This window comes from Anopheles maculipalpis, chromosome 3RL (assembly GCF_943734695.1).
Source record: "Anopheles maculipalpis chromosome 3RL, idAnoMacuDA_375_x, whole genome shotgun sequence".
NCBI lineage: Eukaryota > Metazoa > Arthropoda > Insecta > Diptera > Culicidae > Anopheles > Anopheles maculipalpis.
The window spans coordinates 26,338,263-26,365,182 of record NC_064872.1 but is presented as its reverse complement, the minus strand read 5'-3'; the positions used below and the strand labels follow the sequence as shown (position 1 = coordinate 26,365,182).

The 26,920-nt window shown below is 41.7% G+C and overlaps 4 protein-coding genes across 4 annotated transcripts in view; 1 reads left to right on the top strand and 3 right to left on the bottom strand.

Moving 5' to 3' along the window:
- The window catches only part of LOC126564013 (breast cancer anti-estrogen resistance protein 3 homolog), a 32,689-nt gene extending 16,195 nt beyond the window's left edge, over positions 1-16,494 (top strand). The window contains exons 5-13 of the mRNA XM_050220913.1: positions 10,925-10,988; positions 11,081-11,326; positions 13,827-13,929; positions 14,016-14,187; positions 14,294-15,405; positions 15,476-15,744; positions 15,808-16,000; positions 16,077-16,284; positions 16,362-16,494. Coding sequence (XP_050076870.1) covers positions 10,925-10,988; positions 11,081-11,326; positions 13,827-13,929; positions 14,016-14,187; positions 14,294-15,405; positions 15,476-15,744; positions 15,808-16,000; positions 16,077-16,284; positions 16,362-16,494 — 2,500 coding nt within the window. The remainder of the gene's footprint in view (positions 1-10,924; positions 10,989-11,080; positions 11,327-13,826; positions 13,930-14,015; positions 14,188-14,293; positions 15,406-15,475; positions 15,745-15,807; positions 16,001-16,076; positions 16,285-16,361) is intronic.
- Positions 16,495-18,999: 2,505 nt separating this feature from the next.
- Positions 19,000-21,034, bottom strand: LOC126560498 (transcription initiation factor IIB-like). The gene is made up of 4 exons (XM_050216456.1): positions 21,018-21,034; positions 20,669-20,931; positions 19,359-19,724; positions 19,000-19,292 (listed from the first exon to the last, which is right to left on the bottom strand). Exons 1-4 carry the CDS (start codon positions 21,032-21,034, stop codon positions 19,000-19,002), a joined length of 939 nt encoding a protein of 312 aa, XP_050072413.1.
- A 1,093-nt stretch (positions 21,035-22,127) lies between these two features.
- LOC126565073 (transcription initiation factor IIB) lies at positions 22,128-23,411 on the bottom strand. The gene is made up of 4 exons (XM_050222211.1): positions 23,392-23,411; positions 22,972-23,246; positions 22,509-22,883; positions 22,128-22,413 (listed from the first exon to the last, which is right to left on the bottom strand). The coding sequence occupies exons 1-4, from the start codon at positions 23,406-23,408 to the stop codon at positions 22,130-22,132; spliced, it is 951 nt and encodes a 316-aa protein (XP_050078168.1). The 5' UTR covers positions 23,409-23,411; the 3' UTR covers positions 22,128-22,129.
- Positions 23,412-23,973: 562 nt separating this feature from the next.
- LOC126565230 (fibrinogen-like protein 1) lies at positions 23,974-24,786 on the bottom strand. The gene has a single exon (XM_050222386.1). It carries the CDS (start codon positions 24,784-24,786, stop codon positions 23,974-23,976), a length of 813 nt encoding a protein of 270 aa, XP_050078343.1.
- Between the last annotated feature and the right edge of the window lie 2,134 nt (positions 24,787-26,920).

Genomic DNA, 26,920 nt, shown 5'->3' with positions numbered 1-26,920 from the left:
AAGAGTTTGTTATATTTATTACTATTTATTTATTATTAAGTATGACGGCACGTTACCGTATCGTCAACACCACATACTATTGCAGCGATGAAAGTTGATTGCATCTTCTGCTATTCTGGTTTGATGATTATTATTTTAGTCATTGGACTGCAACAAACTAAAACATTGTTAACTTATATTTATTATTAATTGAACTTTATTTTGCTCCTACTCCGGGCTTAAGCATTTTTTTGTTGCTATTTTTGATATATTTTTGTGTGGGTTATAAGACTTATCCTCTGGAATGTGTGTTATGATATTTTTTCCAATTTCAACAAAACATTTAAATAGTTTTTACAACATGATTTAACAAAAAAGATAGTAACATTGGATAGCTTACATAATATAGGGGCATGAGAAGAAAATATAAATTAAGTTGAAGTCAAATGTCGCAAGCAGGACATTACCATTCATAACCACCTGCTAGCAAACTCGCCCCTTTTGCTTTATTGATATTAAATACAATAATATACATGCAAATGGCCAACCAAAACCATTACACGCCCCCTCCACAGCTTAATGTGTTCGATATAATTGCATCGCATCCACAATGAAATGAACCTGTTACCCACCCCAGGATGCAAGCGACAGCATTGCAAAATAAAGGAGGCAAAATGATGTAAACAAAGGTGCTAATTGATTTCATTACCATTTAGCTGTGGATGGATTCACTTCAGATGGGCTGAATATCATCCTCATCGGGTCCTTTCTGCCCGGAACCGTTACAGCCACATGACAAACACATTTATGCATTTATTCCTCTGTGTATGTGTGTGCGTTTAGATGGGGTGCTGAAGGATTCGCTTTCCTGGTGCAAACCGTCTGCAGATAGCCGTGGTTTGTTCCCCGAAGCATGATTCATTTCCAGGACGCGATGGCGTCACACAACCTGACTCGGCGACTGGTTTGCCAATTCGTGGTGGATCGATACGGTCCGGCTGTGAGTAGCATGTGTATGGTTGAATGTTGCATTATAATTGCGTTACGGGAACCGACGCCACCAAGGTTACCGAGTTTTGTGCTGCATTACGGTTACTTCGTTAATTAATCCTCACCGTCCTCACCGAAAATAGTCATTGCTCTAAACCGGTGCCAGTGCCTCGAGCAAGACAAACATGCAGATTATGCTGCTTTAAAAAAGGCATATGTTTTGGCCAAAAAAAGGGGATTTTGAAGAGCACTCCAAGCGCTACGAAACATCGTGTAATGTGAACGGGAAGAAAATGAATCTATCAAGCTGGGATTTTTTCGCTGTTGCCGGAAGGGATAAACCCTTCCACAGTCCATCGTTCAAAATGCGAAGGATCAGTGTAATATCAGCAATTCACGTGCGCACATTTATCTCTCCCTCAGTTTTCTCCCTGGTGATTCGCGAAGGGTACATACAGAGGTTTTTTGCTGTCTACCGGATGCAGTCGTAGCGCCTGCAGATAGGCAAGCATTCGGTGATGAAAGAAAAAAAAAATAAACGCTCGACGAGAGCACTGAAATCGGCATATAGAGAGAGTGGGCAGGAAATGATGCCTGCTGGCATTTAATTTTCTTTCCCTTGAGCGAATATGGAGGCATCATCATGGCGATGCAGGCGTAAGAAAATTGAAAACACAGTCTGAAACTTTTCTCCCAAAATCCCAACCACACAGCTACAGAAAAGTGGAACGTTTCCCATCGGTTGGCGTTTTTTGTCTTCATTTCGATGAAGTTACTTTTTCTCCGTCTACATCTTTTTCGTCTCTTTCGTTGGGGGAAAATCATTAGAAGTTGTGCTGTGTGTCCTTCGCTTAAGCCTAGCAATGTTGCAAAATGTATGAGGGCGATGCAAGTGAAATGATATTAAAAGAAACTTAATGCACGTAGTTTCTTTAGTTTTAATACTCAAATCCTTTAGCACAGCTCTTGAAGGAGTGTTTTAGAGCCTGGCTACGTATTCAAAAGGGAATGGCGATCTGCATGTTACTGAAACTTTCCAGAAGGAGAGTTGAAGAAGCAAAATCGTAGCAAAAAGCCATTGAAAAGAATATTTTTCATTCTGATTGTATTCATCTAGGCGCATTTCATTATTTCTTTGGCTGTAGAGTATAAAAACTGACATGTCACGCGATGTTTGGTTTATAAAGAGTTTGATTGTAAATTTTTTAAGGTCTGTTTGTCTGGAAATAACAACAGCATCACAGATAGAGTAAACGTTGCTTGTAACAAAGCTCCGCAGGAATTCTTTCTCAGTTAAGTTGATTCATTCCTACACGACTCCTTGCTGAGAAGTAATTTTCTTCAAAACCCCTAAATTCTCCAATGGTATAAGAACAATAGCAAAACTTCCCTTCTTTCTACGCTATCAGTTCACCTCATCCAGCAGAAATGCCATAAAAATAATGTGGCAAGGGTGAAACAGCTTAGTTGCTTAATTTTTATGACCACACTTTATGAGTCACCACCCCCCGGCGGGAACTGGGATACACTTTCATCGGCGCCTATGGTGATCCTGTCCAAGTGAGTAGATTTGAGTATGCCGGTGTGCCTATGGTTTTGAGAAATAATTACACCATTGAGGTCTATTCGAATGTGAAAAAGGGAACAATTTTCTTCTTTAGGAGGTTAAAAAAAAAACGGTCAAAAAGGGAGATAATAGTTATGGTAAACTGAGCATGATAATAACTAAGAGCAAACAGATTACACCGGGGAATTAGTAGTGCGTGAGGAGAGTCTTTCTTAATTATTACTGCAAACGATTTTGTCGACTCTTTTAAGATGGGATAATAAAAGGTGATCATTATTGTAAAATAATAATATTCATGCCTAATTATTAAGACTAATTAGGTATTTTAAAAATGCTATAAATAATGCACATAAATCATTCTAAGCTGCTTCAAAAGTTAATGTCCCGGTCTATTCCAGTCGAATTCCAGTTTGTGTTCCTATCCAGTTGGACTGTTCCATTTTACATTCTATCAAAATTTTCTCAGTGCAATGATCGTCTCGACGGCTATGATTCATTGTATGAAAGCTCAATAGGTGCACACAACTCCCCACGAGGTACCTCATCGTACAGCAGCTGCCTACCAAACGAACTGCCCAGGTACTCTACGCCATACGCCATGGGCCATGAGCCGATAAATAATTAATGAAAATTCATTGTAACCACTTGAAGATTTTTCCACGGTCTTCTACCATTCTATCTGCACGGAAAATACCGCAGGGAACGCGAACATTCAGACTAAAAAGGTAACTGGTAAGCGGGCACCTCAACACTTTCACACGTCCTGTTTTCATTCGTCATCGTCATCTGGCACAGGGCAGGTGGTTTTGGTTTTGGTGGTTATGAAGCAACCAGCCGCAACAGAACAAAGTGGAGCATAAAAAAGTAACTTCATCCCTTTAGCCCCTTTTTGTTGCGCTTTTCCACCAGGTGGAAATGGTTCACGATGAAAGTTCATTTTTATTCGCAGGCGTCGAAAATTTGAGAATTAAACCGCTGCTCCTTGGGGAAGGATTTGAAACGGACTTTTCCACACCTTTTTCAGGAGCAGCTGCAGGTGATGCAGTTTTTTTGTTGTTTGAGTGTTGAAAGAGAGAGCTGGAAAGTTACCTTAGATAATAACAATTTGTTTCACATTAAATCAAAATAAAAGCCAAATAAAATTTTGTGCAATTCGTCCAATAAAGACAATCGAATTTATCTTGCAGTTGAAAATTCTTTCAATTCAATAGCAATAGAAAAACCGAATGATTAAAAATGCATTATCTGGTGATAGGTTACACCTTCCCTATCACCATCAGCAAATTGCTCCGACCAAGGTGAATGATTGGAAGAATCAAACCCGTAACGAATCATCCTGTCACTTTTGATCAGCTCGATTTGAGTGGTTTTTCCTAGAAGGGAGTTTCACGGGAAAGCAACAGCAGGGTCGCTTTCGCTACGGACTACCATTCTCGATTGTAAGGAACGCGACCGAAAGTCGTGTACAGCCGATGCAAGCCATGCACGTTGGGTTTCACCATAAATCAACCACCACCGGGTATGATGGATGGCCGTGGTAAAATTAAGCGATACGTTTGTCGCTTTTTCAGTTGCATGCGCGATGGGAATTAAGGTCTTCAGTTTGCGTTTTATTTCCGCTACACTTTTACGTGGTCGTTTGCGGTTTCGTGTTGATAGATGTGTGGTTTTGCAATGGGAAGAAAAGTAAGTAATTTAAAAAAAATCTCATTGTTTTTTGTGTGAAGGATGCATGAGCCACCAAGTAAGGAATTTTTGAATCCGCATGTTTTTCGAGATCTGATATCTTCAATGATTTTTCTAAAGAAATTGATTGCATTATTTTAGGCGTATTTATAAATAAAGACTCCGTAGAAGGGCTTTTACCACAAACAGTATCGTAAAAAAATATATCTGCTGATAACACTTAGCAATTGATTCAAACTCGAAGTTCTTTGATCTGTGATATTTCGAACACATACGCCTCGAGGTATGCAATATAAATGTTAAATCACTTACCCTGTTGGTAAGGGATCAATCAACCTAACCATAGTTAATGTTATATTAATGTTGATTGGCCTGTAACTCGATTTGCGACACTTAACATCGAGGATCTCGGTCGTTTTGTTTACTAAACAAGGGTAAACATGTTGTCAAACATTATTTATATTTTCAGAGTTGGCACTAAAATTGCATTGCATACTTTTTGGTGTTGCCATTGTTTGGCTATCATTTTCATGCAGAAATCATTCTACAAGAGTAACCGACTCTAGGCTATACTAAAGTTTGTTTTACATACTTGACCTCACATCCTAATAAACCGGTTTTATGGAGAGTTTATTAGGCTGGCCCAACTCCATTTGGACTGCAGATCGTATACATTTAAGGAGGTTCGAAAATATTTTACTCATAACGAGTGTTGCTTCCAAGTATCATGAATAGCAAAAATCGTTAAATTTTCATAAGAAAAATGTGACTACACCCTTTAAAAAGAAAATCTTCCCTTTCATCACGATTCATAAACCACCGATGCAGATGGGCATTGTGAGGACATCGTTTGAAAATATTACCCCTTGTCAGTGATTTAATACTTCATAATATCCTTATCTACGTCGTAAACGATACTCGCAGATATAAGATCAGCAAGGAAGCACCATCTGCTACATCGGGAAATGGAACGTTCCTGATGGAAGGAACACACAAGATGTAGCAACATAAAAAAAAAATCAATAAAACTCAACACTTTCGCCCGTTCGCTCCGCTTTGCTCTATGCGTTGGAAAAACGTTCACTTCCTGGTGTTGCGCGAAGTTTGCTGCTGATACTTGAAATTGAAAAGACGAACAGAACAAATCACACCCTGTACTATCCTGTCACGCCTTTCTTGCTGTTTTGTAGATAGCAGCGTTGCACACAAGTAGGAAGCTTCGTGGATCTCGATTCCCGATTTCCGTGGATCATAATTTATTCCGTCTGATGCAGCATCAACAGCGGACGCATCTCATCAGACAGATGTTGATGGTGACGGTGGGTGTGTGTGTGTGTGTGTGTGTGTGAGTGTGTGTTTGTGTTTCGGTCTGGAAGTCAACTGTCGCACGGGTGCTTTATTTATACACGTCTGTAGCACGTAATGAGCGCCGCTGGGAGGTGGCACCCGGGCATGAATAATTCAACCGGGGCGTCCTTCCGAGTCGGCGTCCTCCCCGATGCCTTCTTACTGGGCTTATTATGCTTAGGCCGCGCTGGGAACGGTTCACGAAGACAGCGTGCGCGTGCTCTTCGTCCCGATGGCAAATGTCACAGGAGATATGCAGCACACTTTTCAATCATGAATTAATTCGAACGCTCCGGAGAGATATGGAAAAAAGGGGTGCATAATTTAGCTGTATAAAACGCAAAAGTGATATTCCAATGAGCGTATAACTTTGCCACATGCTGCCGATTGATCACTCGCGCAATAGTAATAACGAACAAGCCAAGTCAAGGTTGAGGGTTCAATTCGTCGACAATTATCCACCTGCCAGGTACAACACCTTCGACCCTTTTGCGGCACCGGTTAGTACAAAGTGTAAGGTGCAATTTGAATACTGGAACCTAGTGGCAGCCATAACCACACACTGGCACTCTAGGCCGACAGTCAGTTGCAGTACGATGATTGTGGTTTTATCACATTGGGTGCAAAAGTGCAGTCTCGCCCAAACAGAAACCAACCCACAACCCAACCATGAAGGCTTCTTCTTCTGTCGGGTTACGTGAGTAAAGGTTTTTATGGGATTATCCTTTCGGTATTGGAGTTTTGGTTCATGGCTCCGGGAATGCACAAGGAAGAGAGGGAAGCCATAATGGTCGTACTCTGGCCATTGGGGTTGTTGTTTGCAATTGAAGCGTATGTTCGTGGTTGCAAAGTGTTGCAATGGCAATAAAATGGATTGACTGTTAAAAGGAAATTGGATTTCGTTTCTTTCCTTTCACAAGGGGAAGTACCGAAAATGGTGGCGATGGCATCGATGAGAGCGATTCAACTTGTTAGGAAGGGTCAGTCAAGAAACGTTGTTGCATAAGCTCAGCTATTTTTTTTTTCAAAATAATAGTAAGGCAATTAGTTTATGTACATTTGCAATCTACATCAACAAAAACATAAATTATGCAAACAAAACGATAAAACCAATGAAAATAAAAGAGAAAAACTATAAGAAAAATAACAAAACATCATAAAACGAACGCAATCTACCAGTAATAAGACAGTCAGACATTCAACGAAACACACGCCGACAGATAGATTAAAGGAACCTTTTACAGAGCTACGGAGCTTTCCCAGACTTCATCGAGGATTGTCTTTTTACGATGATTGTCTCGGCGGACCGAGAGACAAAGGAGATCCATTTGAAACTACACAGAAACCATATAAAACCGTTCCTTTCTTGCTGTGTGTCGTTTGTCGTTTATTGTACAACTGTTTGTACCGCATGCCGTCACGGACAGTACTGGCTGAGAATGGTTAGGCAAATAGCTACACACAATAGTCTGATGCGTGTAGACACAAAAAATGTGGACTTGTTTAGTGCTTGGTTTGGTTGGCTTTTTGGTTTAATTTGGTTGTTATTTGTTTTTAAGCAACGTGTTGAAGAGATTGTTTGTTGTATTCTGGCATTAACCAAAGATCAATTTAAGAGAACAGCATTAGTTAGAACATAAAGGTAGACTGCTTAACAGCTTAAAAGAAGCTTAGAAGTTTGCTAAGAGAGCCAGTTGAATAAATGAAAGAAGCATTATTATAATTTTTTTTTATTCATAAAGGATGGCCAGGCCGTATTGCTGAAAGAAGCATTATTTATGATTAAAATCATGGTCAAATTAAATTTACAGTCAGCACATAAATACAAGGTATATAAGATTGATCATTCTAGATGACGAATAAAAAATTACTGAATATTAAAATAAAGGTAACGGTTAGAAAATGAACTAGAAGCAAATATGAATAGAAGCCAGCAGTAACCAATACTCGAATGCAAGCTTAAATAGTACTCTATAAAATACTGAAATGGCAGTTTAAGTAGGTCTTATTCGGTTTTATTTTTATTTTTTGTTGTATTGTCCACACAACACCACAAGTGTTGACTGTTTTTATAAAATAGATTAACGGGGCATTTCCACCCTGTTTTTTACCTCATCCCAGGCATGCTCGGTTGGCAAGTTTTATTCTATGAAAATAAAATTACTAATTATAAATATTCCCAGCTCCTCCTCGAAGGACCTTCGCTATTTAGGTGTATCTGCATCTTGAGTGTCTTTACTACTCACTCTCTTGATCGGAGAATGATTGAAGAGGATCATTCCTAGCGGATCATTTTATTAATATGTAGATCATTTGAAAGTTTCTTCGTAAGTCTTACATGGACAGAAACTGTTGTAAAATTATTTCTAGCATGTGCAGGATATTCTTCCACCATTTAAACGGATGCTCTGATCCTTAAATCAAAACTGCACAACGTTAAAACAATCATCATGTTCTTGTTAGTTTTTACAGCGATTGTTAGTTTCTTTTGCACTTTTCATTGGTATTGGGTGATCAGAAGTTGATCCCTAAAAGAAATGTTCGTCCTAGAAGTCAGAAGTTGTTGTAAAAATCGAATTAATTGTAAATGGTTGTCAGGATATGCGTCACTATTTACTACCTCTTCCCTAATGAACGTCTAATTGTATAGACAAATCCTCAATCCTCAGAACCTAACAGGTCGTTACGAAAAAAGAAAAAACGGAAAGGCATAATCCGTTGAATTGCAACTGCAGTGTTTGCCTATTCGTGTAATATATTTTTATTTAGAATCTTAAAAAGAAACTTATTTTATGTGTTTGTGCTTTGGCGCCTAGCTAGCTGCAATTTGTTATACATAGAATTAGCTACAGGAGTTTAACACATCTAGCGAAAGATTTTAAAAATCCAACTAAAACCAATCCACCAAAAAACCAGCTAAAAGTTTGTACAAGATATTACACAAAATACTTCTCAATCCCGCTCAATTTCAATGATAAAACCAGCTCGAACTATAATACTATTCATCCTATCAATCATTTCAGCTATAAAACACTTGACTCCAAAACTCTAAATTAATCGCCATTCTAAACCAAAACACTCCTTTGCCCCTTTAAACAGTATTCCAATTAAGCTTAACCTCTTCCATTTTCACGCGCCGAGCGGACAGTACAGAGCGTCAAACCTTTGCAAACAACATACCGGAGCGGAGTGGGACCATGAAATTACATTCCCACCGGGGGTTGTACATCATTCATCCTTTGCGTTCATTACATTAGAGCAGCAGGAGCAGCAGCCCTTTCACTGGGCTGTGTATGTATGTGTATAATCTCAGTCCATCCTTAAGCTGTACGGAAAACGACCAGATCAAAGGAAAACGAACCAAACAACCAACCGGTCCCGGTTGTTGGTTGGTGGTTGATGTTGAGAACAAATCAAATCGAGTCCTGTTTGCGTGTGTGTCGTACATACTGTTGTCGTCTCCATGTCGGTTGCTTTGAAGGACATTCTTGCATTTTTGTGAAACCATCCTTTGATTGCAATGTTTCGCAAATGAGACCACTTAAAACGTCTCTGCGACACTGTGTTGAGCAATCAATTGGCTTCACGGACATCACAAAAAAAAAAAAAATAAATAAAACATCAGTATCATTCTACACTTGGCCTTGGCTTCGAACCTGTCCGGGGAAAAAATGGACAACACTCCGGGTGTGCAATAAAGTGTTCAAAGTGGGCGACAGCAAAAAACCAAAGGGAAAAACGAAAATGACAATAAAATTACACCCAACAGGCGCAATGGATGGTCGTTTGGTTGGTTGGTTGGTTACATTGAACCTTCGTGGTGTCCTTTTGCGTGGTATGACTTAGCCATCGATACCATGGGTTTAGTTTTTCAACCTCCAGAGAGTAAACATGTGCGACATTGAGCTCCATAGAGTGTTTTTTTTGGGCTGTCATTTGAATCGGCGAACCAAAGTCACATTGTGAATTTTTGTTTGCTACGCGCTTTGCATGCAGAAGGAAAGTGATGTGTCTTGATTTGTTTTATTTTTACATGCACAGTTTGCTCACTATCGCAGAACAAACAGCCGAGACGATCGGGTGCGCATTTTGCTTTCAACCGATAGCAACAAAAACACACATAATAAATGCTCCCACCCATCACCCAAGGATCGATCTTTTCCAGTAAACGGACATTTAATTGAATGTCCTTTCGGAAGCGGTTCAGACCGACCGTTTACTTTATTTACCTTTCAAATTGGTACCATCGACAGCCACTAGGCAGCTGGATTTATGGTACGAGCGCACACCACCACCATCACAAGGAATCGAAATCGGGCAAAAATCGAATTCATTCAAAGCTTTGGAGCGAACTCGGTGACAGAACGGACAGACGCGCAGACACAAAGCGAACGATAGAGAGCTGTGTAGGGTATGAATGTGAGGGGTTTATGGGTTGGGTGGTGTCGTGCCGGTGACTTTTCGCTAGAAAGGCGACACCAGTTCCCGGTATTCGCGCACTAATAGTGTTCGTCCGGGTGGCAAGTCAATATTGATCACGGTTTGAGGTTGCATTTTGACGGGGGAATGCGAAACGTGAGGAAAGGAGAGCGAATATCTTGTTGAAATGGAAGGCAATCGTTATTTCACTGTCATGATCAGAATATGTACACTGATATTGCTTTTATCGGGTATGATTGAATATACCGAATGGAGAATAGTTTAATTTCAAATAGAATAAATAGCCAACCATTTAGAAATAAGTTTAAACTACGTATAAAATGAGAAAATTCTGGAAGATAGTTGAAAAATAAAAGTAATTCATGCTTTGTTACGCAAATTACGTACTTTTGTTAGAGATTGATCAGTTTTCATTGTTTTTCGTACTACAAAACGCCGAAAGGTATGCAATTCTTGCGACAAAAGAGACACGAGCAGAAAATTATCATTCCTAATGCAATGTAAATAGCTAGTACTACCATGATTATTGTTCTTGCAATTCAATTTAGTAACGTAAATTAATTTACTTACAATCTCATCTCCCTCTGTCACATACCTTTGAAGAGAGAACACAGTAGAATAACAATTTTCGTACCATTTTCTACTGCTTTCCGTTTTGTTAATTAGTCCCAACGGGACAGTTGAAGCAACAGCAACCGTTTTTTTCTTTGATGGGCCTTTGGAGCCATTATTATTTTGTCGAATGGTCTCCGTTTGTTCTGAAAGGAAAACGAAAAGCTGTGTTTCATAAACATAAAGTGTGCGTCTCTTCCGGCAAGTGCTGACAAAACATTGACAAACAATAAACGACAGATTGTTTAATTAATTTGTGTTTGCCTTTTTCCTCTTTTCATCTTTTTTTCTTATCTTTTACAGCTATGAATGTCTGACGCCGGCCAACACCAAGCAGAGTAAGAGCTGTGGCGATCTGTTAGATATGGTAAGACCGATGCGGAGTTTGTTTACCGACCAAGGTGGACAAATAGTTTCGCTTGCAATAAAATCCTCCGAATCTTATTCCATCCCCAACAGGAAACGACACCGGACGGCGGAAATGAAGCCGTTGCACTGAAGAAAGCGCTCGAGTGGGAGCTATCGCTAGACTCGCGAGACCTTCGATCACACGCCTGGTATCATGGACCGATACCGCGACAGCGGGCAGAAGAGATCGTCCAGAAGGAGGGGGATTTTCTGGTGCGGGACTGTGTTTCGCAGCCGGGGAACTACGTGCTTACGTGCAAAACTAAGGGACCGACGTTGCATTTCGTGATCAATAAGGTAAGGGCTACCAGGCGTCTCCATCGGTGAGATGGTTGGTTCGATGTCAGTTACATGACATTACTTTGGCTAGCAGAACTCGTAAAGCATTAAAGAGGAATATTGAACAATTTTGTTAGACCAAAAATCAGACATATAAATCAACCATCAACGAATCTTCATTAGCATAATGTCTGATACCGATGCCCAAACGAGCATAACTTCCCGAAGGCTTACAGGACAATTTTTCGTATGTCTGCACCAGCCATCTGTTCAATGTGTCTGTGGGATTTCCCTGCCAGTCGCTGCATCTTTCTTACTTTGTAGCTCTGTGACATGCAACTGCCTCTTGAGATGGGAAAGGGCAGGCAGTCACCCACCTACCCAAGTGTCAGCAAGCACGTACAAGAATAAGTTTTGTTTCCGTCTTCCGTACTTAGGAAAGCTCCTTTCGGGAAGTTTGCACTTACAGTGTAAAGAGAAAGGGAAAGGATCTCCTCATTTCTTGAGTTTCTGTTAGCTTCTTAGTGCAGTTCCCAAGCACTCTTTTCTGCACTCTGTCTGGGACGGTTTCATTTGTTGGAGCTTGTGACTTTACACATAGACACGCACATCTCTCATTTCATCACGAACTCTTCTGGCCCCAGAAGTGTGCATTAAGTCGAGACACGAAACGGACAAACATTGCCTGATTACAGGCCACTTCAAGTGTAAGTCGCAAGAGTGCAGGCGCCCTCTTGAGCGTGGTTGGATTTGTTTTGACTTTCGCTGCTGTGCTTTTGGTCTTGTCGTTCGGTCGTCTGACAAAACGACCATCATGATCGTTTGAGTTGTCCCAAGCACATTAAACGAGGCTTTTGGGCTTCCGTACTACAATTCGATTATGGTTCAAATCGCAGCTTAAAGTGGAGGGAAGGTGAACTGATTGTTGCTCGTTCTGTGGTCACCCTCTATACGAACTAAGAGGCTTCCCTGAAGTGTTGAATCATGTCTAATTGTGGCAGAAGGAGTTACCGAACCTAGAACCTTTGGATAATGAAAACAACAGGTTGCAAAGTGGTTTAGTATCACTATCGCAACTAATTGTTTGAGCAAATAGTTCGACTGATTTCTTACTTTAAAGGGCAACAATACGTCCTTTTATGATTTTTCAAATATTTTGATTCACTTTTCAAGGGAAATTTTAATAATAAATATAAGAGAAGAAGAAAAGAAATTATTCTACTTTTATAGAATAATAATTTTCTATGAGTTGCATACTTTCTGTTCCTGTTACTTCCAGTTAATTAAACTCCAGTAAATCAACTCAAGTGCAAGAAAAAAAATGCACTGCACAGAGCATCGGAACTTAATTAAAACTGGCCAACCCTCAATTCGGACAATGAAAGTCCTTCAATGCAGCCTATTCACAAGCCATCATTACCAAGCGTGACATCCATTCCAAGGGGAGAATCACAAATTTGATCAGTACACCAATTTTGACTGCTTCTGCACCACAACGATGATTGATTCACTCCTCCACTTGATTTGCCAACCGAACCTTCCAAACCCCGTTGTAGAAAACCGTTTTACATTCCAGTTCCAGTTTGCTCGGGCTGTTCCTTGCACTCACGCTGTGGATCGCTTATGCAATCGGTCGCATCGGACGAACACTCGAGCACGGGCTCTCGAGAGCTTGCCGCCCGCCCGGATGAAGGAGGACGTGAATGAAAATAACATTATGATCGATCACTTGAGAGCTAACGAAGCGAAAACCCATTCTTTCTGTTTTCTGTGTCGTCTTTTTCGTTTTCGGGTGGGAAAAAGATTGTGGCGAAGATAGCGTTGGCTGGAGCGAGCTGGAATCGATATGAAAATGGGTATGAAAAGGAGTGAGATAAAATCGCTCATTTGCCAAAATCTACCGCTAAGTAGGATATGGAGGATTGAGTGCAAAAATGTGACTTTTTACCACTTTTTGATGAGATGGAAGTGAATTGATTGCGAGAAAATAAATCACTAAGAGAAAATGCTATGCAAATAGTATAAATTCAGGCGCAATGAATGTTGAGGGCGTTAAAAGAAAATTCTTTGAAGTATTCTTTAGGTTATAACTGTTAGTTGGTTATCAATCAGAAACATTAAAACAATAGACGAAAGAGTATGAAAAAAATCCCTGGAAAATCTTATCGCTTTACAACGAAAAGAATTCATTAAACAAGACATGCCTTCATGTATCTGCTTGCCACCATAACTAACGTTGTAACGTGAAATTTATGAACTCTACCCGAAGAAACACATGATGCGTTCATGTCCTCCATCAGAAACGATACAACTTCTGTTCCAAGACTAACGATATTACCCACGCTTGATTACTTGGCGCAGTGTCAGCACGTGAGCGCATCGCGTTGCCATTTATCACACGCAACACCGTGTCCGTTAGTGTCGTTAGATTTGACTTCTATACTCGAAAATTTTTCCATCATTTTATCAGTCGAACCCAACCCAACCCATTGAGCCGTTGTTCTTTTGTCTCCCCCAGCTACTTCTCCAACCGGAAACCGTATACGAGCGCGTGCAGTATCAGTTCGAGGATGATGCCTACGACACAGTTCCTGATTTGATTACCTTCTACGTAGGCTCGGGTAAGCATTCCTCACCGTCCACATACAGAGCGCACCAACACGCTATTGACCTGTTTGTATCTCTTTGGCCTCCACTTTCCATCCAGGAAAATCCATATCGGTCGCATCGGGAGCAAGAATTCAATTTCCGTGCAACCGAACCTACCCACTATCGTTCTACGCTGGCAAGTGTCCACAGAATGCGGCCGGTATGGCGGGGATCCGAGGGCCCAGCCCACTCAACTCACCCTCACCGGTACCATCATCGCCCGGCTTTAGGTTCGTATCGCTTGACATCCGGTGTGCCGTGTGGACATTTGGTCCGCATGTTACAAGTTACAGTGTTAACCTCCCTCCGTCTAATTCATTGTTGGAAAATCGAAAGGTATAATCCGTACACCCAGCAGACCAGCACCTACCGCAGCCCGATGTCATCACCACCGAGAACAAAGCGTGAAACACCGCCACGTTTGCCGAGCAAAAAGCAACGCTCCCAATCACTCACACCACTGCACGGTGGACAGGGTGGCCAGCAGAAGTATAGCAGCGCTGACGGTGTCATTAGCGGTAATAGCCATAACGGAGAAGGGAAATCCAACACGACAAAGCATTCCTCGCGACTGGCCGACACGCCCGAGAAGTGCAACAGTGCTGACGGTGTGATACATAACGATGCCACCGGTGGACGACCACACCATCCTGGCGAGGAGAAGAGCTCGAGTGCGGATGGAGTGGTGGTGAAGTCTCAAACCTTAACACGTCCCAACTCTACCGATCCGAACAATGGGCTGGGATCGTTGAAAAGTAGCTGCCAATCGTTGCCTCGCTCGGCTAGCCTACGATCGTCGCAAGGGAAGTTGAGTTCCCGAGCGTCCAGCATCAATAAGGAACCTAGCGAACACTCGCTGAGCCCTTGCATCGAGCAGAAACAATTCGCTGAAGACGAGGAACGCGAACAACCACCGAGTCCTCCACCGAAACCGATTCGTGGTGGCGGTGGCGGAACACTGCAAAGGCGAGACTCTATGAAGGATTCCGACACACAGTCCGTGCAGGGCGGTAATACTCACGGTGGACGGGGAGGTGGTGGAATGGGATCGTACCATCCGAGTGGATCTGACTCGGGTAATGGGTCAGGCGATTCGGCGCAAAGTTCGGCCACCGGTGAGGAACTAGCCCTGCCGGCACGAGGTGTTGGTGGAGTTGTGCTTAGGAATCCGCGCTTTATACCCACATCCCTATCGTCGGTTACGTTGCGTTCCCATGCGGAAATTGATCCCGTAGCTGCGGAAGAAGCTCTACTCTCGATGCAGATACCCACCTACGAGCAGGTGTCAAGGTTTGATTTGGAAAACTTTAACACACTGCTGTTGCCGTTCTGTGACTGCAAACCGCTGGACAGTGGTACGCTCAACACCGTGCGGATGATGCTGTGCGAGTCTGGACCGCGTGTTATCGCGAATCATCTGACGCGGGTTGACATTGGTTTGATTTTAGGTAAGTTGTTTGGCGTTAGTCCTGCTAGAGAACCCTTCTCATCCATAGAATCCATCTTCTTGTATTGTAGAAAAAGAGGAAAGCCGCAAAGGTGATCCACTGAGCTGTACCGGGTTGGAGTTGATCACACTCGAGCATGGCAAACAGTACCGATTGGATTTGATCGAGCGTACCGAATGTATGAAGCTGCTCGTCGCTGTTACCATTCTAACCTGCCAGAGTGACCTGGAGCGGGCCGAAACGCTCAACAAGTGGATCCAGATAGCGGTGGAAACGAAAACTGCCTTGGGAAATTTGTTTGGATTTAGTGCCATTATGTTGGGACTCTCAATGCCACAGGTACGCTCAATAGCTGCTAGCTGATAGCCACCAAGGTTGCTGTAATATCTGAATATTTTCCAGATTCAAAAGCTAGAATCGACCTGGCATACGCTGCGCCAAAAGTTCACCGATAGTGCATTCAACTTTGAAGCTAAGCTCAGGCCTACGCTAAACAGCATGAACGACTGCTCGAACCCGCAGGCACCAAACACGACCATCCCGCACATACTGCCGTACGTACTGGTTAAGGATCGCACAATAAATGACGTTTTTGGTGAGCTTTTAGACGCTAGCATTTCAAGACTATGTGTTTTAAGTGTAAAGTTTCGAATTTAACAATTTCCCTACAGCTAACACATCAAGCCCATGTCCAACGCTGATCGCGTCATGTGTCACACCGTGGGAAACGATCACACAAGACTTTGGATTTTCCGTACTCTTTGCTCATCTGGATGCGGCACGCAGCTTCATCAATAACATCGCACTCTACAAAAAGAACGCTCAAACTATCATGCAGGACACTAGCCGGCTGGATCCACTTATGGAGGACGCTTTTAAGTGCGTATAGACGCTTATTCTAAAAGTTGAAAATTATTAGTTTTACTCACCAAATATTTCCGTTTTTCGTCCAACAGGACTGAATTTCAGATGAAATTCCTTTGGGGCAGCAAGGGCGCACTGGTGCCGGCCGAAGAGCGTCATGCCAAATTCGAACACGTGCTGACCGTAATGGCGGAAAAGTTTTGCGGTGATCCATCGGCCGGTTAGACTTTTCGTAGATGTCGGAAACTGCTGTGCACTGTGAATAGTAATGCACCATTTATTAGACTACGCGCGACAACCATCTCATTCCTTCACCCTTATTACTACTACTGCTACCACTACTACAACTACTATTGCAACTACTACCACTACTACTATCTACCTAATGCGTCGATCTGAATGCGGGAATTGAGATTTTCCATTGTACAAAGTTTATTACGAAATTAAATAATTGATTAGTAAAGAACGAGAAAAGAAACAATTGATACCCGGACACAATAGATGAAAAAAGCGGTAGCTATATAACATTCCACATTCGAATAAAATACTCAAATTGATAGACAATTTGCGAACAATGATGATTGATGATACATATTGAAGCACATAACAAGAAATACAAAAAAAAATGTAATTTACAAATGGCATATACGGTGCGTGTGAATGAACAATGATTCTGTAGCATGGAACTACTAAAATATTAAAAGTATGCAGGACAAAGAAACCGTTTTTGACATTATTTGCAAACGACCAAACAACAATAAGGATTCATTTTAACCGTTAGCGAGGTAATAACGTCACTTAGTTTAAATGCAAACAAGTACTGCCAACTGAAGCAACGACTTATTTGAACTACTCTAAACAACTGCGTAGTAGCCCAGAAGCAGCACAGTTTTTTTTTAAATCGGGGGATACAACTACCTTAATCGGGATTCGAACCTCATCAATAATCGGAGGTTTGTTGTTACACCGTGCTTTAGCCCGACTACACTACACAACCGACCGGACTATTAGCACGCAACACAGCAAATAAAAAGCGATACTAGTATTTGTTTATATCGAATTGAAACTAAAAGGATGCACGAGTGCAGATGAATGCCAACACATTTCGACTATAATAGTCGGTGTGGTAATAGAGCAAGGAGATCAAGGTGAATAGTGTCTGTTTGTGTGTAAAATCTAGTCAAAATATACCAAAACGCATTTACTGTAATAATCGGAATGAAAGAAAAGAAAAAAGTGAAATGTACTAGGAAGTTGATGATTTTATTTTCTAGTATTGTTTTGAAAAATATTGTAAACTGGGAGGGAGTGGTGTGTGTCTAAGCGACTTTGTAATATTGCAGGAGAAAAAAAAACTCATTTTCTATCGTCAGGATTGAAGAGATGACAGAACACAGAACACATTTTCTAAACCGGAAGAGAGAGCATATTAATAACACTTTTTGTGAAACAATCTATATCTAACAAATGTAGGAAAAGATACTTACCGTATAAAAACGGAGCGCAGCAGCAGCGAGCAGAATCAAATCGACGTATGTAGATGCTCTTTAAACTAGAGTGAAACCTTTACTTGTTTAGCCATTATCTATCCAGCGGTGAAGAAGACGACCAGGATGATCAGGAACCAATCATGTTTTTTCGTTTCACATCATATAGGAAATCAAGCAATATTTAATTGTGGGAACTATAAAGCGCAGAAAGTGACCCATTCCCTACAAGGCACAGGCTGGTTTATAAAACCAAAGACATAAACACAAAAATATCAACAAAAACTGGGTCGAAGCATAATCCTGCAGCAAAATCCCTTTACAGATGTAGTTGGTACTGGAACGTTGTCTTAAAGTTTTCCTAAGGTGTAGCCTTTTAGATTGCGAACGAGGAAATAGACCTGAATACATAATATCCAACATAATAGCATACGTTTTACGTTTGCACGAGATTGTTACCACACTTCCACACACTGAAGCTCAAGTTGAATGTCAAGAGTACATGTTTTCGGAACCTTTAATCAATATTTTAAGTTAAATGTTCTTTTTCAGTATGACATATTGCAGCATTATTCGATCGTATCACACCGAGTGCGCGCGTCTCAGAGGAAGGTTTATCAGTGTGAAAATAGGTTGTTTGATAATTATTTTTAGTAAAGTACAGTCTAATACATAAGATGAAACTAAAAACCAGAAACGAACGGCAAGAATGGATGATGAAATCTCTTTACAAAAAAGATAAAAGCCCCTAGTCGCCGTATAAAAATGGCGCATTTATACCCTAAAACTTCCGCTAAATGGTGCAGATTTACGATAGCATGAATGAACGATGATACCTATATATACTACATAGGCAGGATTGAATTTCAAACAGTTTGAGTTTGAGATGTCAAAAGATTAGGGGTCTTAATGGTCCGGCAGGGTGGTATGTAACTGAAAAGTATTATATATAAAAATAGTTATGGAAAAAAGTACTTGTCATGATGATATGTTGTACAAAACTGCTCTAGTATTGCAAGGATTTGTTGGGTTGGGAATTAAATGTCAATAAATTATTTCTAAGGAAGTAATATGTCGGCATTTAATGCAAACCTTTCAATGCCTCGTGTACATCTATCCAAGAATGGTGTAGAAGAAGGGTATGCAAAATGGAAACTAATGTATGAAAATAAATTATTTAATACGACTATACCATGTGCGTAAGCCAATTCTTTAAGGAACCCAATTTAAAATGCATTTCTGTCTAACTCGGTTGAGATTTGTGCAAGAAGTTGATGTGTTTGAAAAAATTGAAATTCTTCGGAAATAGCTCCTCAGCGTAGGGAAGCATCAGCTTGTAAGCCTTCCGTATGGTCAATTCTGCAACACCAGCAATCTGCGCAATATTTCTGTTGCTTATCACCGTGTCCGATGCTTGCGATGCCATATAGATAGCGGCAGCTGCCACCGAGATCGGCGAAAGACCCGAAACGATATCCATTTTGATGGCAGTTTGTGCAATATGAGTTGCCGACTGTTGTACCACCATTGGGAGACCTGCAACAGAAACAGCAGAAACAGATGATTCATTGGTTTTAGGAACACTCGATACACAAAACCTACGAAGATTCGTGCAGAAACGTGACATAAAATCATTCGACGTGATGAGCTCGAGCGAGGTGGCAAGCGTTTTAACGATCAGCTTAAAGCAACGGCCGATCTCCTTTTTGCTGACCGAGCTTACGGCACACAGTTCCTTGAACGTTCGTGGTACTACTTCCTGCCGGCAGGCAATGTACAGGCAGGCCGTTGCTTTTGCGTCCATCGATCGGTGGCGCAGCTCCTGGACTTCCTGCACACGCTTGAAAAGGTTTTTCGCATGATTTACGATCGATTTCGGTGCATTTATACGTTCGGCCATTGTGGATATTTCGGCGAAGCCTAAGACCAGCTTGTTTGTGTTGGGATGCATTTTGTAGCATTTTGTGTCTTAAAGGAAATGGTGAGACAAAAATATTTTCTGTTTTATTTTGTTTATTGTTGGATTACGTATAGGATTGTTCCATTTGTTCGATTAATTCCTACATTTTGAAATATTGTCAGTAAAGCTACGGTAAAAGGTAATGCTTAATTTTGAAATTCCAGCGAGACCTTGAAGGGTAATTAGAATGATCAATTGACTAGTATCACACGTCAGGACTAGATGGATAATTCTAAAGGCTCTTTGTATTGACCTATGGACTAGTGCCCCGAAATCGAACCCACAGCTCCGAACCGATTCCGAGCATCCTAACTCCAGCTCCGATTCTGGATGAATCAAAACACGCTTCCGTATGAAACTGTCCTGAGCCATCCGGAGTCGTTTGGCGTTATGTTGATCAAATAAGCATAGGTAGGCGTAGGTTCTAAAATATTTTTAGGAATTTTATCCTGGACACGCAACAACTATATTCTGAGGAAAGTTTTCCGTTTTACACCAACTGTAGTTATGATCAAATGAAGAATGTATAGAAATTTATTTAGTACGCTCATGCGTCCCTGAGACATGAACTTCAGTCATGATGAAATATTCTTAGACGTGTTACGGAATAAAGATTTCAAACCGATTTAAGGGACTCACTATCGAGCTGCCTTATATATTCTTCCTTGACTCCATGAAAGGTGAGACCTCCCGATAGCTCGAAGCTAGCTAGAAGAGCTTGAATTTTGCGAAGAACCACCTCGTGAGGGAGAAGAGCTTCAAGATGGCGCAGACCTCTGGCGCGCAGATGGCGCGCTCTTAAAATATAAAAGCGCGCTTAGACTCCTCATTTTATAGATGTGATGCTACTCGGTACCTCTTTAGCTCACTACCCAACACTAGCCGCAAGATTGGGTTTTCGCACGATGGTATAGTACAAGGGTGTCCTTGAAAATGTGAAATTTCTATTTACCGTTGAAGTGTTCGCCTTTTGGGCTTTGCAAAATCGTAGACAAATCATTATCCTCCAAGTACGGATCCGTACTACCGACACGGCATGGGTCCTCCCTATTCTTTTCATCGCTAAATGTGCGCCATTCGCTCGACAGATCAATAATCCGGTCACCAACAACAAGTCCACAATCAGAACAAATCATATCTCCGGTATGATAGTCATCGATTAAATCTGCCTTAGGATGATACGAGCACTGCAGTTTATTCATATTGCTGGAACTCCTAAAATATGGGATGGTAAAATAAGTGTTTTCTTACATATGAAAGGATTGGTAGTAATGGTAAAACGGATTTTCTACTGCACTCACGAAGAGTTTGACGCCATCTTCCTTCCACCTTCTTTCTGCATACGCTACGAGTTTAGCAGCTAAGATGCTTTGCTTCAGCTGAAAGCCGGTTATCCTTAGCAATGTCACTGTGAACTATGAGTACGGAAATCTTCAACTTCAATCTTTCAACAGGTACGATAAGTTCACACACGGATGCGTTGCTTTGTTGTATTTGTGTTGCTGTTTTATTAGTTTATCTTATAAATCAGTTCATTATATGTACTATTTTATACACCATTTCTTTTTTTTGTTTGTTTTCATTTCGCAAATGGTGCCCTTCGGCTATTAATCCTGCCACATTTCCCGTTTGAATAAGATTTTTTCCCCTCACGTGAAGAGAATGTATCAAAAATAATTCTCCCTCTAAGTAAATAAGGTTTCTGTGGTATGTTTTACTTTCTGTAAAAGCAAAACAAACACTAAACGAACAGCAAAATAATACATTTCTTCGTCAGGTTTTGGTCAAGACAAACGCGTTTTGCATCGAGTGTGCCTTCGTTTGATTCATGCTTCTCGCCTCCAAACGGATCCGATGAGGATCCATGCCTACCGTACAAGAAGTAAAGATTGATTGTAGTACGGTTTTAACGCAATAGCTTAAGGTTCGTAAATTATAAGTAGCAACAAACTACAACAATAACCCTCCCGAATAAGGTCCCGTTGACCCCCATTATTTTATGCTGTTCATGTGACCTTTCTTTATCCGCGATTCCCGGTCCCGCTTACAGTATTTAAATAAATCAATCATCTCTGTGGAAAAGTTTGTACTCCCGTTTATGGTAGAATTTGTTATTTTTCTTAGGGGGAGAAGGAGGAACATACGATAATATCTTCGTTGCAACTCGAAACGGAAGGAAAAGGAGAGGTAAAATAAGCATATAAAATAAGAGAAAAAAGAAATATTCAATACAATAGTATTCTACCGCAATTTTTGCATAACGTTCCTGGGCGTGACCTTTTGCTTGTTGCGCGGGCCATATAATACCCGGGCTCGGGGAGGAGAGATAGTTCTTTTTCTCTTCTCTCTGTTCTATACATTAAGACACCGAACGAGAAAAGATTTTTCCCCGGCTTTGGTCGGCAGTGCCCGTTTACACTGGCGGCAGCTGATCGATCGGGGTGAAGAAGTTAAAGTCCTCGGGGAACAGTTCAGCCGCGTGCGGATACATTAATCGGTACGATTGGCGAATGGTGACGTCAGCGACACCGGCAATATCGCCAATTTCTTTGTGTGTTTTCTTGTTGTCGGACGCTTGCGAGGCCATATAGATGGCGGCGGCCGCCACTGAGATCGGTGATCGACCCGGCACAATGTCCATTTCTACCGCCTTTCGTGCTATATGTGTTGCGGCACGCTGTACCACGTTGGGTAGATCTGATATGAAGGAGAGAGAAAAAGCGCATAAATATTTGTTGTTCAATCATCACAAAAAGGAAACATAACTATAACCGGTGCTCACACACACGTACCAAGATTAGCACAGAAGCGGGACATAAAATCGGCGGTGGTGATGAGATCGACGGAGGTAGCGAGTGCCTTGAGCGTGAGCTTAAAACAGCGTCCAATTTCCTTTTTACTGATCTTACTGACGGCACAGATCTCTTTGAACGTTCGCGGCACACCTTCCTGCCGGCAGGCAATGTACAGACAGGCGGACGCTTTGGCATCATTCGATCGGCCCTTCAGATTTTTGCCATCGTGCACCTGCTTGAACAGATTGTTGGCTCGGTCGGTGATCGTTTTCGGCAAATTGATCCGGTCCGCCATTGTGCTGATCTCTTTGAAGGCAGCAATCAGGGCCCGATCGGAGCTACTCATGGTGCGGCGGTTCTGATACTTGGCAGCTGAAGTAGACGAAGGTGACCAAAAAAGAAAATGAATCAATATTACGCGAAAATTCGGACAATTCTGTCTCATTTTGTAGACTCATACTTCCAAAAGCATCAAACGATGCTGGGCCAGTTCCGGGACCGATCATGGTGGACAGATCGCCTCCACTGAGCAGCGGATTTTCCGGACCACCGACACGGGATGGATCAACGCCGGCTTTTTCGTTGCTGAACGTACGCCATTCTGACCCCACATCGATGACCCGATCGCCCACCACCAGCCCACACTCGGAACATATCATATCGCCGGCTCGGTAGTCCTCTATAAGCGGTGCTTCTGGATGCGAATAGCAGCAAACTTTGTTCAGATGGGCGTCCCTACGAATAGAAGGTGGAAAGTAGTGCAATAGCAAACCATACCACTATGCATACGAGAACTGTTGTTGCACCACCACCTAAGGAAACTTCCCTCGGGGTGTAAGGGAAGCAGGTCGTTGCAATTATTACATTATTCATTACGAACCTTGATGTGCTTGCCATTGTTGCGCGTCGTGCACTCCCTTATTCTGTTTTGGATGATAACTATGACTGTGCGGTTTAACCGGAGGGAAAGGACGTTAAATGGGAGCTGGTTGTTTGCCTTTGGTGTATCGCGGTTCTAAAGTAACAACGTAGCAACAACACACCAACACTTGCGCTGATACGACGGGCTACACACAGCTATCTTTACAAGATTTTACGCGATGGCCGCACGGTCAGCTTGCTGTATACTTTGGTAGTTATTTTTACGCGTCCAATCGATAGTTTCAATGTTTCGAAAACGGTAGAAAGTAGTAAAATAATGCAATCACTTTATAAACCGCGCTCTTGCGTTTCTTGCTTCGCGGTTTGTTTCGATTTTAGCGAAAAAGCCAAAGGAGCTGTCAAACTTCGGCTCGGTTCGGGAGCTGTCAAATTAATGCAAGGGGCTAGCTGTCAAATGTGTTTTACCTGGGGGTAGGACAGTTATCGTTTATTGTTTCGGAACTAAAATTGAACCAAATTCTTATAAAATTTACATAATTTACAGTTAGACACAAATCTGCATGAATCTTTATTGTCATTTTTAACTCGTGCTCGACCGCTTTCTTATCATAACTTTGAGTCGACGCAGATTAGCACAGAATTGTTGAAAACCGCTGCTATCGTGATTGTGCGGCATATCCACAAACCAAAAAGCACACTCTTCCTCCAGCATTGTACCGCGCCCAATAGGATGTAAATTGTTACGATCGTACGTTTGAAATTTGTACAGCTGCTGTTTGTTGTCGGTAAAAAGCCGCATACTTCCTCTCGCAGAACCGATCACCCTGATCGGATAGTGATCCCTCCCGTTATCAACCTCGAAGTGATCGTAAATGCCAACCGTTTCCCCACCATTGGGCGACGAAAGAATAAACGCAATTTCATACGACGAACCGTACGTGATGGAGTGTAATCGATCTAGTCCGATGAAATGTTCCCCACCCGGTTGACCGAAGCCATGAGTGTACGATGTCCACGTTTGATTGAAGGTGCCATTTCGTGGACCATCGTTACGATAGTAGACCACCATCCAGCCGGTACCTTCGAAGGATTGGTTACAGTAAACGTTGTACGTGGGTTCGGAACAGATCCGTAGCGGGAAAATACCGGACTCCTTAACGTCACTGCAATCAGTTATCACCGTTCGAGAGTCACAGGATTGTTCACGTTCGAGTAGAGTTCCCATCTGAGAGGTAAGTGTGTTTAGTTTCGATTTTAGTTGCACTAACTGCTCCTGGATGTCCTTCAGCCGCACTGTAGTTAGTTCCGCCGAAGGGCTGCTGGTTAGATCCTCTTGTTCCGCGGATCCAAGTACTGCTAGCAGCAGGCAGGCGATGTAACTAGAAACCAACATGTTTGTAGACAAACGACTGGCAATCGACCGATAACTGAGACAGTGGGATTCAAAGTAACTTTCACCAAGCTGTTCGATGTGAGGAATAATTATAAAATCATTATTACAATGCTCTCTAGCAAGGTCAAAACCGAGATAAGCGGATTTAGAAGTCCCAAGTGGCAAGTTAAGAATCGTAGTGAGAGCAATTTTGTGTTAAGCAAATGGCATACATTTAGGGGACAGATAGCAGAATTTGCCTGAAAGTATACAAAAGTTAGCCATTTTTAGCATAATCTTATTGGCGGATTGCTAGATATGTCAGATCATAAATAAATGTATAACTTTCAAATGCGCTTTCATATTTTGTATCATTCTCAACGCATGTCTTATAAGGTATTTTCTGACATTAATTGAAACGCTTTATTTGGCTTGAGAAATTTGTACTAAATCAGCTCTAGAAGAGTAAAACTTAATTTTATTTTTATTTTATTTTCCTGTCATGTAAAGACCGGCGGCGCTGTCGCTTATACCTGCTGCCCCATAGTACCGTAATACTTAAACTAAAATAAACAATTAAATGTATTACTTAAATTTTCATAGTTTCGTTTGATTTTATCCTAACGCATGGTTTTAATGTTTGTTTTATACTAAACGAGACATTTGTAGATGATTAAGAATTGTTTCAAGTTCTTGTTAGCCCGTTTATTTTTGTGACGCCCTGGCCGCTCTGCTGTAAAACTAACACATTGGTTTGAAGTTATGTCATCCAAGTATTAAGTCCAGTTTTTAGCGAGAGTCTGTATCGTTCTACGAGAGGACATCGCATCCTGGGTGTGCTTGAAAGCAAGGTTTGTTGTTTTGATGGTTTTTCAGGTCTTTTGTTCATTCATCGATCCACCTGGTCTGCAGTTGTTAACCGGCTTGCCAGTTCATCTTAGTTTTTTTTCAGCCGGTGTTAACTGCAACCCTAACTATCTTAACTTAACTGATAACGGTTAAAACCCAGTGCCTACAGCATACATGCAAAAAGCCATATTAAATGGCAAAAACTTTTATTCCTCCCTTTTTGGTGGACTTGTTTCTTCAAAACATATGATAGACAAAACAATTGAGGGCATACACAAACACATTTTCAAAAATGTAAACAAATCCTTCCGCTGCACACGTGCTCCCCTCACTGCCCCCTTATGACTGCATATCCGGGTGTGTTATGTTTGATGTGGTGGTTTAGCGAGCAACATAAGCGTGCTTGAGAACGCAAAAATAAGATGAATGTACATTAGCACGACGAATAATGAACGAACGTGCACGATCTTGCGATCTTTACGCGGCTTTTGCGCGAAGCTTCGTGACGTTTGAAACGCGCCCTTAGTGCGCATGGTTCGGATGCCGGCTTTCGCGTGCACGATCGCTCGAAACGGTAGTAGGACACACGCAGCAGTCAGTCGAACTCGTGATCTCGTCGGGAGCAGTCGTGAAACCAGCGTGAAGCGTGTTGTGTGTACAGCAAAACGGTCTACACAGAAGGCCGGAGGTTGGTGGGGTGGAATTTGGCACAGTTTTTCAACCTTTAAAGAAGCCGCGTGTGATGTGGGTTTTAGTAGTGTTCTCTTTTATGCTTTCCGCCTCGAGTGTATGGTGTGTGTGTGTGTGTTTATTACTTATATGAAGACCAGCAAGTGCACGCCCCACTACTAAAGGTTGTTTTGTGCCTAATGCTGATATTTTCACCTTTACACAACATTACATCCTTAACGGAGAAGGAAAAGAAGCGTTACAAAGGAAAAAAAATGGCAAAACCTTAGAAAGTGCGTACCGTTTGATGGGAAAAGTTTTTCCTTCCCGTATACTGTGTGCGTGCGTTTACTCTGCTGTGATTGTGTGTTCCTGCAAGGAAAGTGAAGGCTAATTAAAGAACGCTCGGCACGAAAACGTCTGTGTCTGTATGTGCCCCATGTATGTGCAGATATAAAGTGCGTATACATCGATCGTTAAAGTTTTTAAAACGTCCATTAGAAATTTCGCATATGGCAAAGGTTATGTTTTATTGTTCTGCCACCATATAAGAGGCCGTAATTTTGGCAAGCAATTGGCGGTTTACAAATTGAATAGAAAATGGTCGCAGTAGTCCGTGGCGAGGTGTTTTGTGGCA

What these genes read in the sequence shown, in the direction of transcription:
- LOC126560498 (XM_050216456.1), bottom strand. An exon ending in AAAAGGCGAACACTTCAACG is followed by an intron (nt 19,725 to 20,668) that starts GTAAATAGAAAT and finishes ATTTCCTTTAAG; the next exon opens with ACACAAAATGCTACAAAATG. An exon ending in ACGTTTCTGCACGAATCTTC is followed by an intron (nt 19,293 to 19,358) that starts GTAGGTTTTGTG and finishes TTTCTGTTGCAG; the next exon opens with GTCTCCCAATGGTGGTACAA.
- LOC126565073 (XM_050222211.1), bottom strand. An exon ending in ATCGTTTGATGCTTTTGGAA is followed by an intron (nt 22,884 to 22,971) that starts GTATGAGTCTAC and finishes CGTCTACTTCAG; the next exon opens with CTGCCAAGTATCAGAACCGC. An exon ending in CCGCTTCTGTGCTAATCTTG is followed by an intron (nt 22,414 to 22,508) that starts GTACGTGTGTGT and finishes CCTTCATATCAG; the next exon opens with ATCTACCCAACGTGGTACAG.
- LOC126565230 (XM_050222386.1), bottom strand. Translation starts at nt 24,786, where the DNA reads ATGTTGGTTTCTAGTTACATCGCCTGCCTGCTGCTAGCAGTACTTGGA.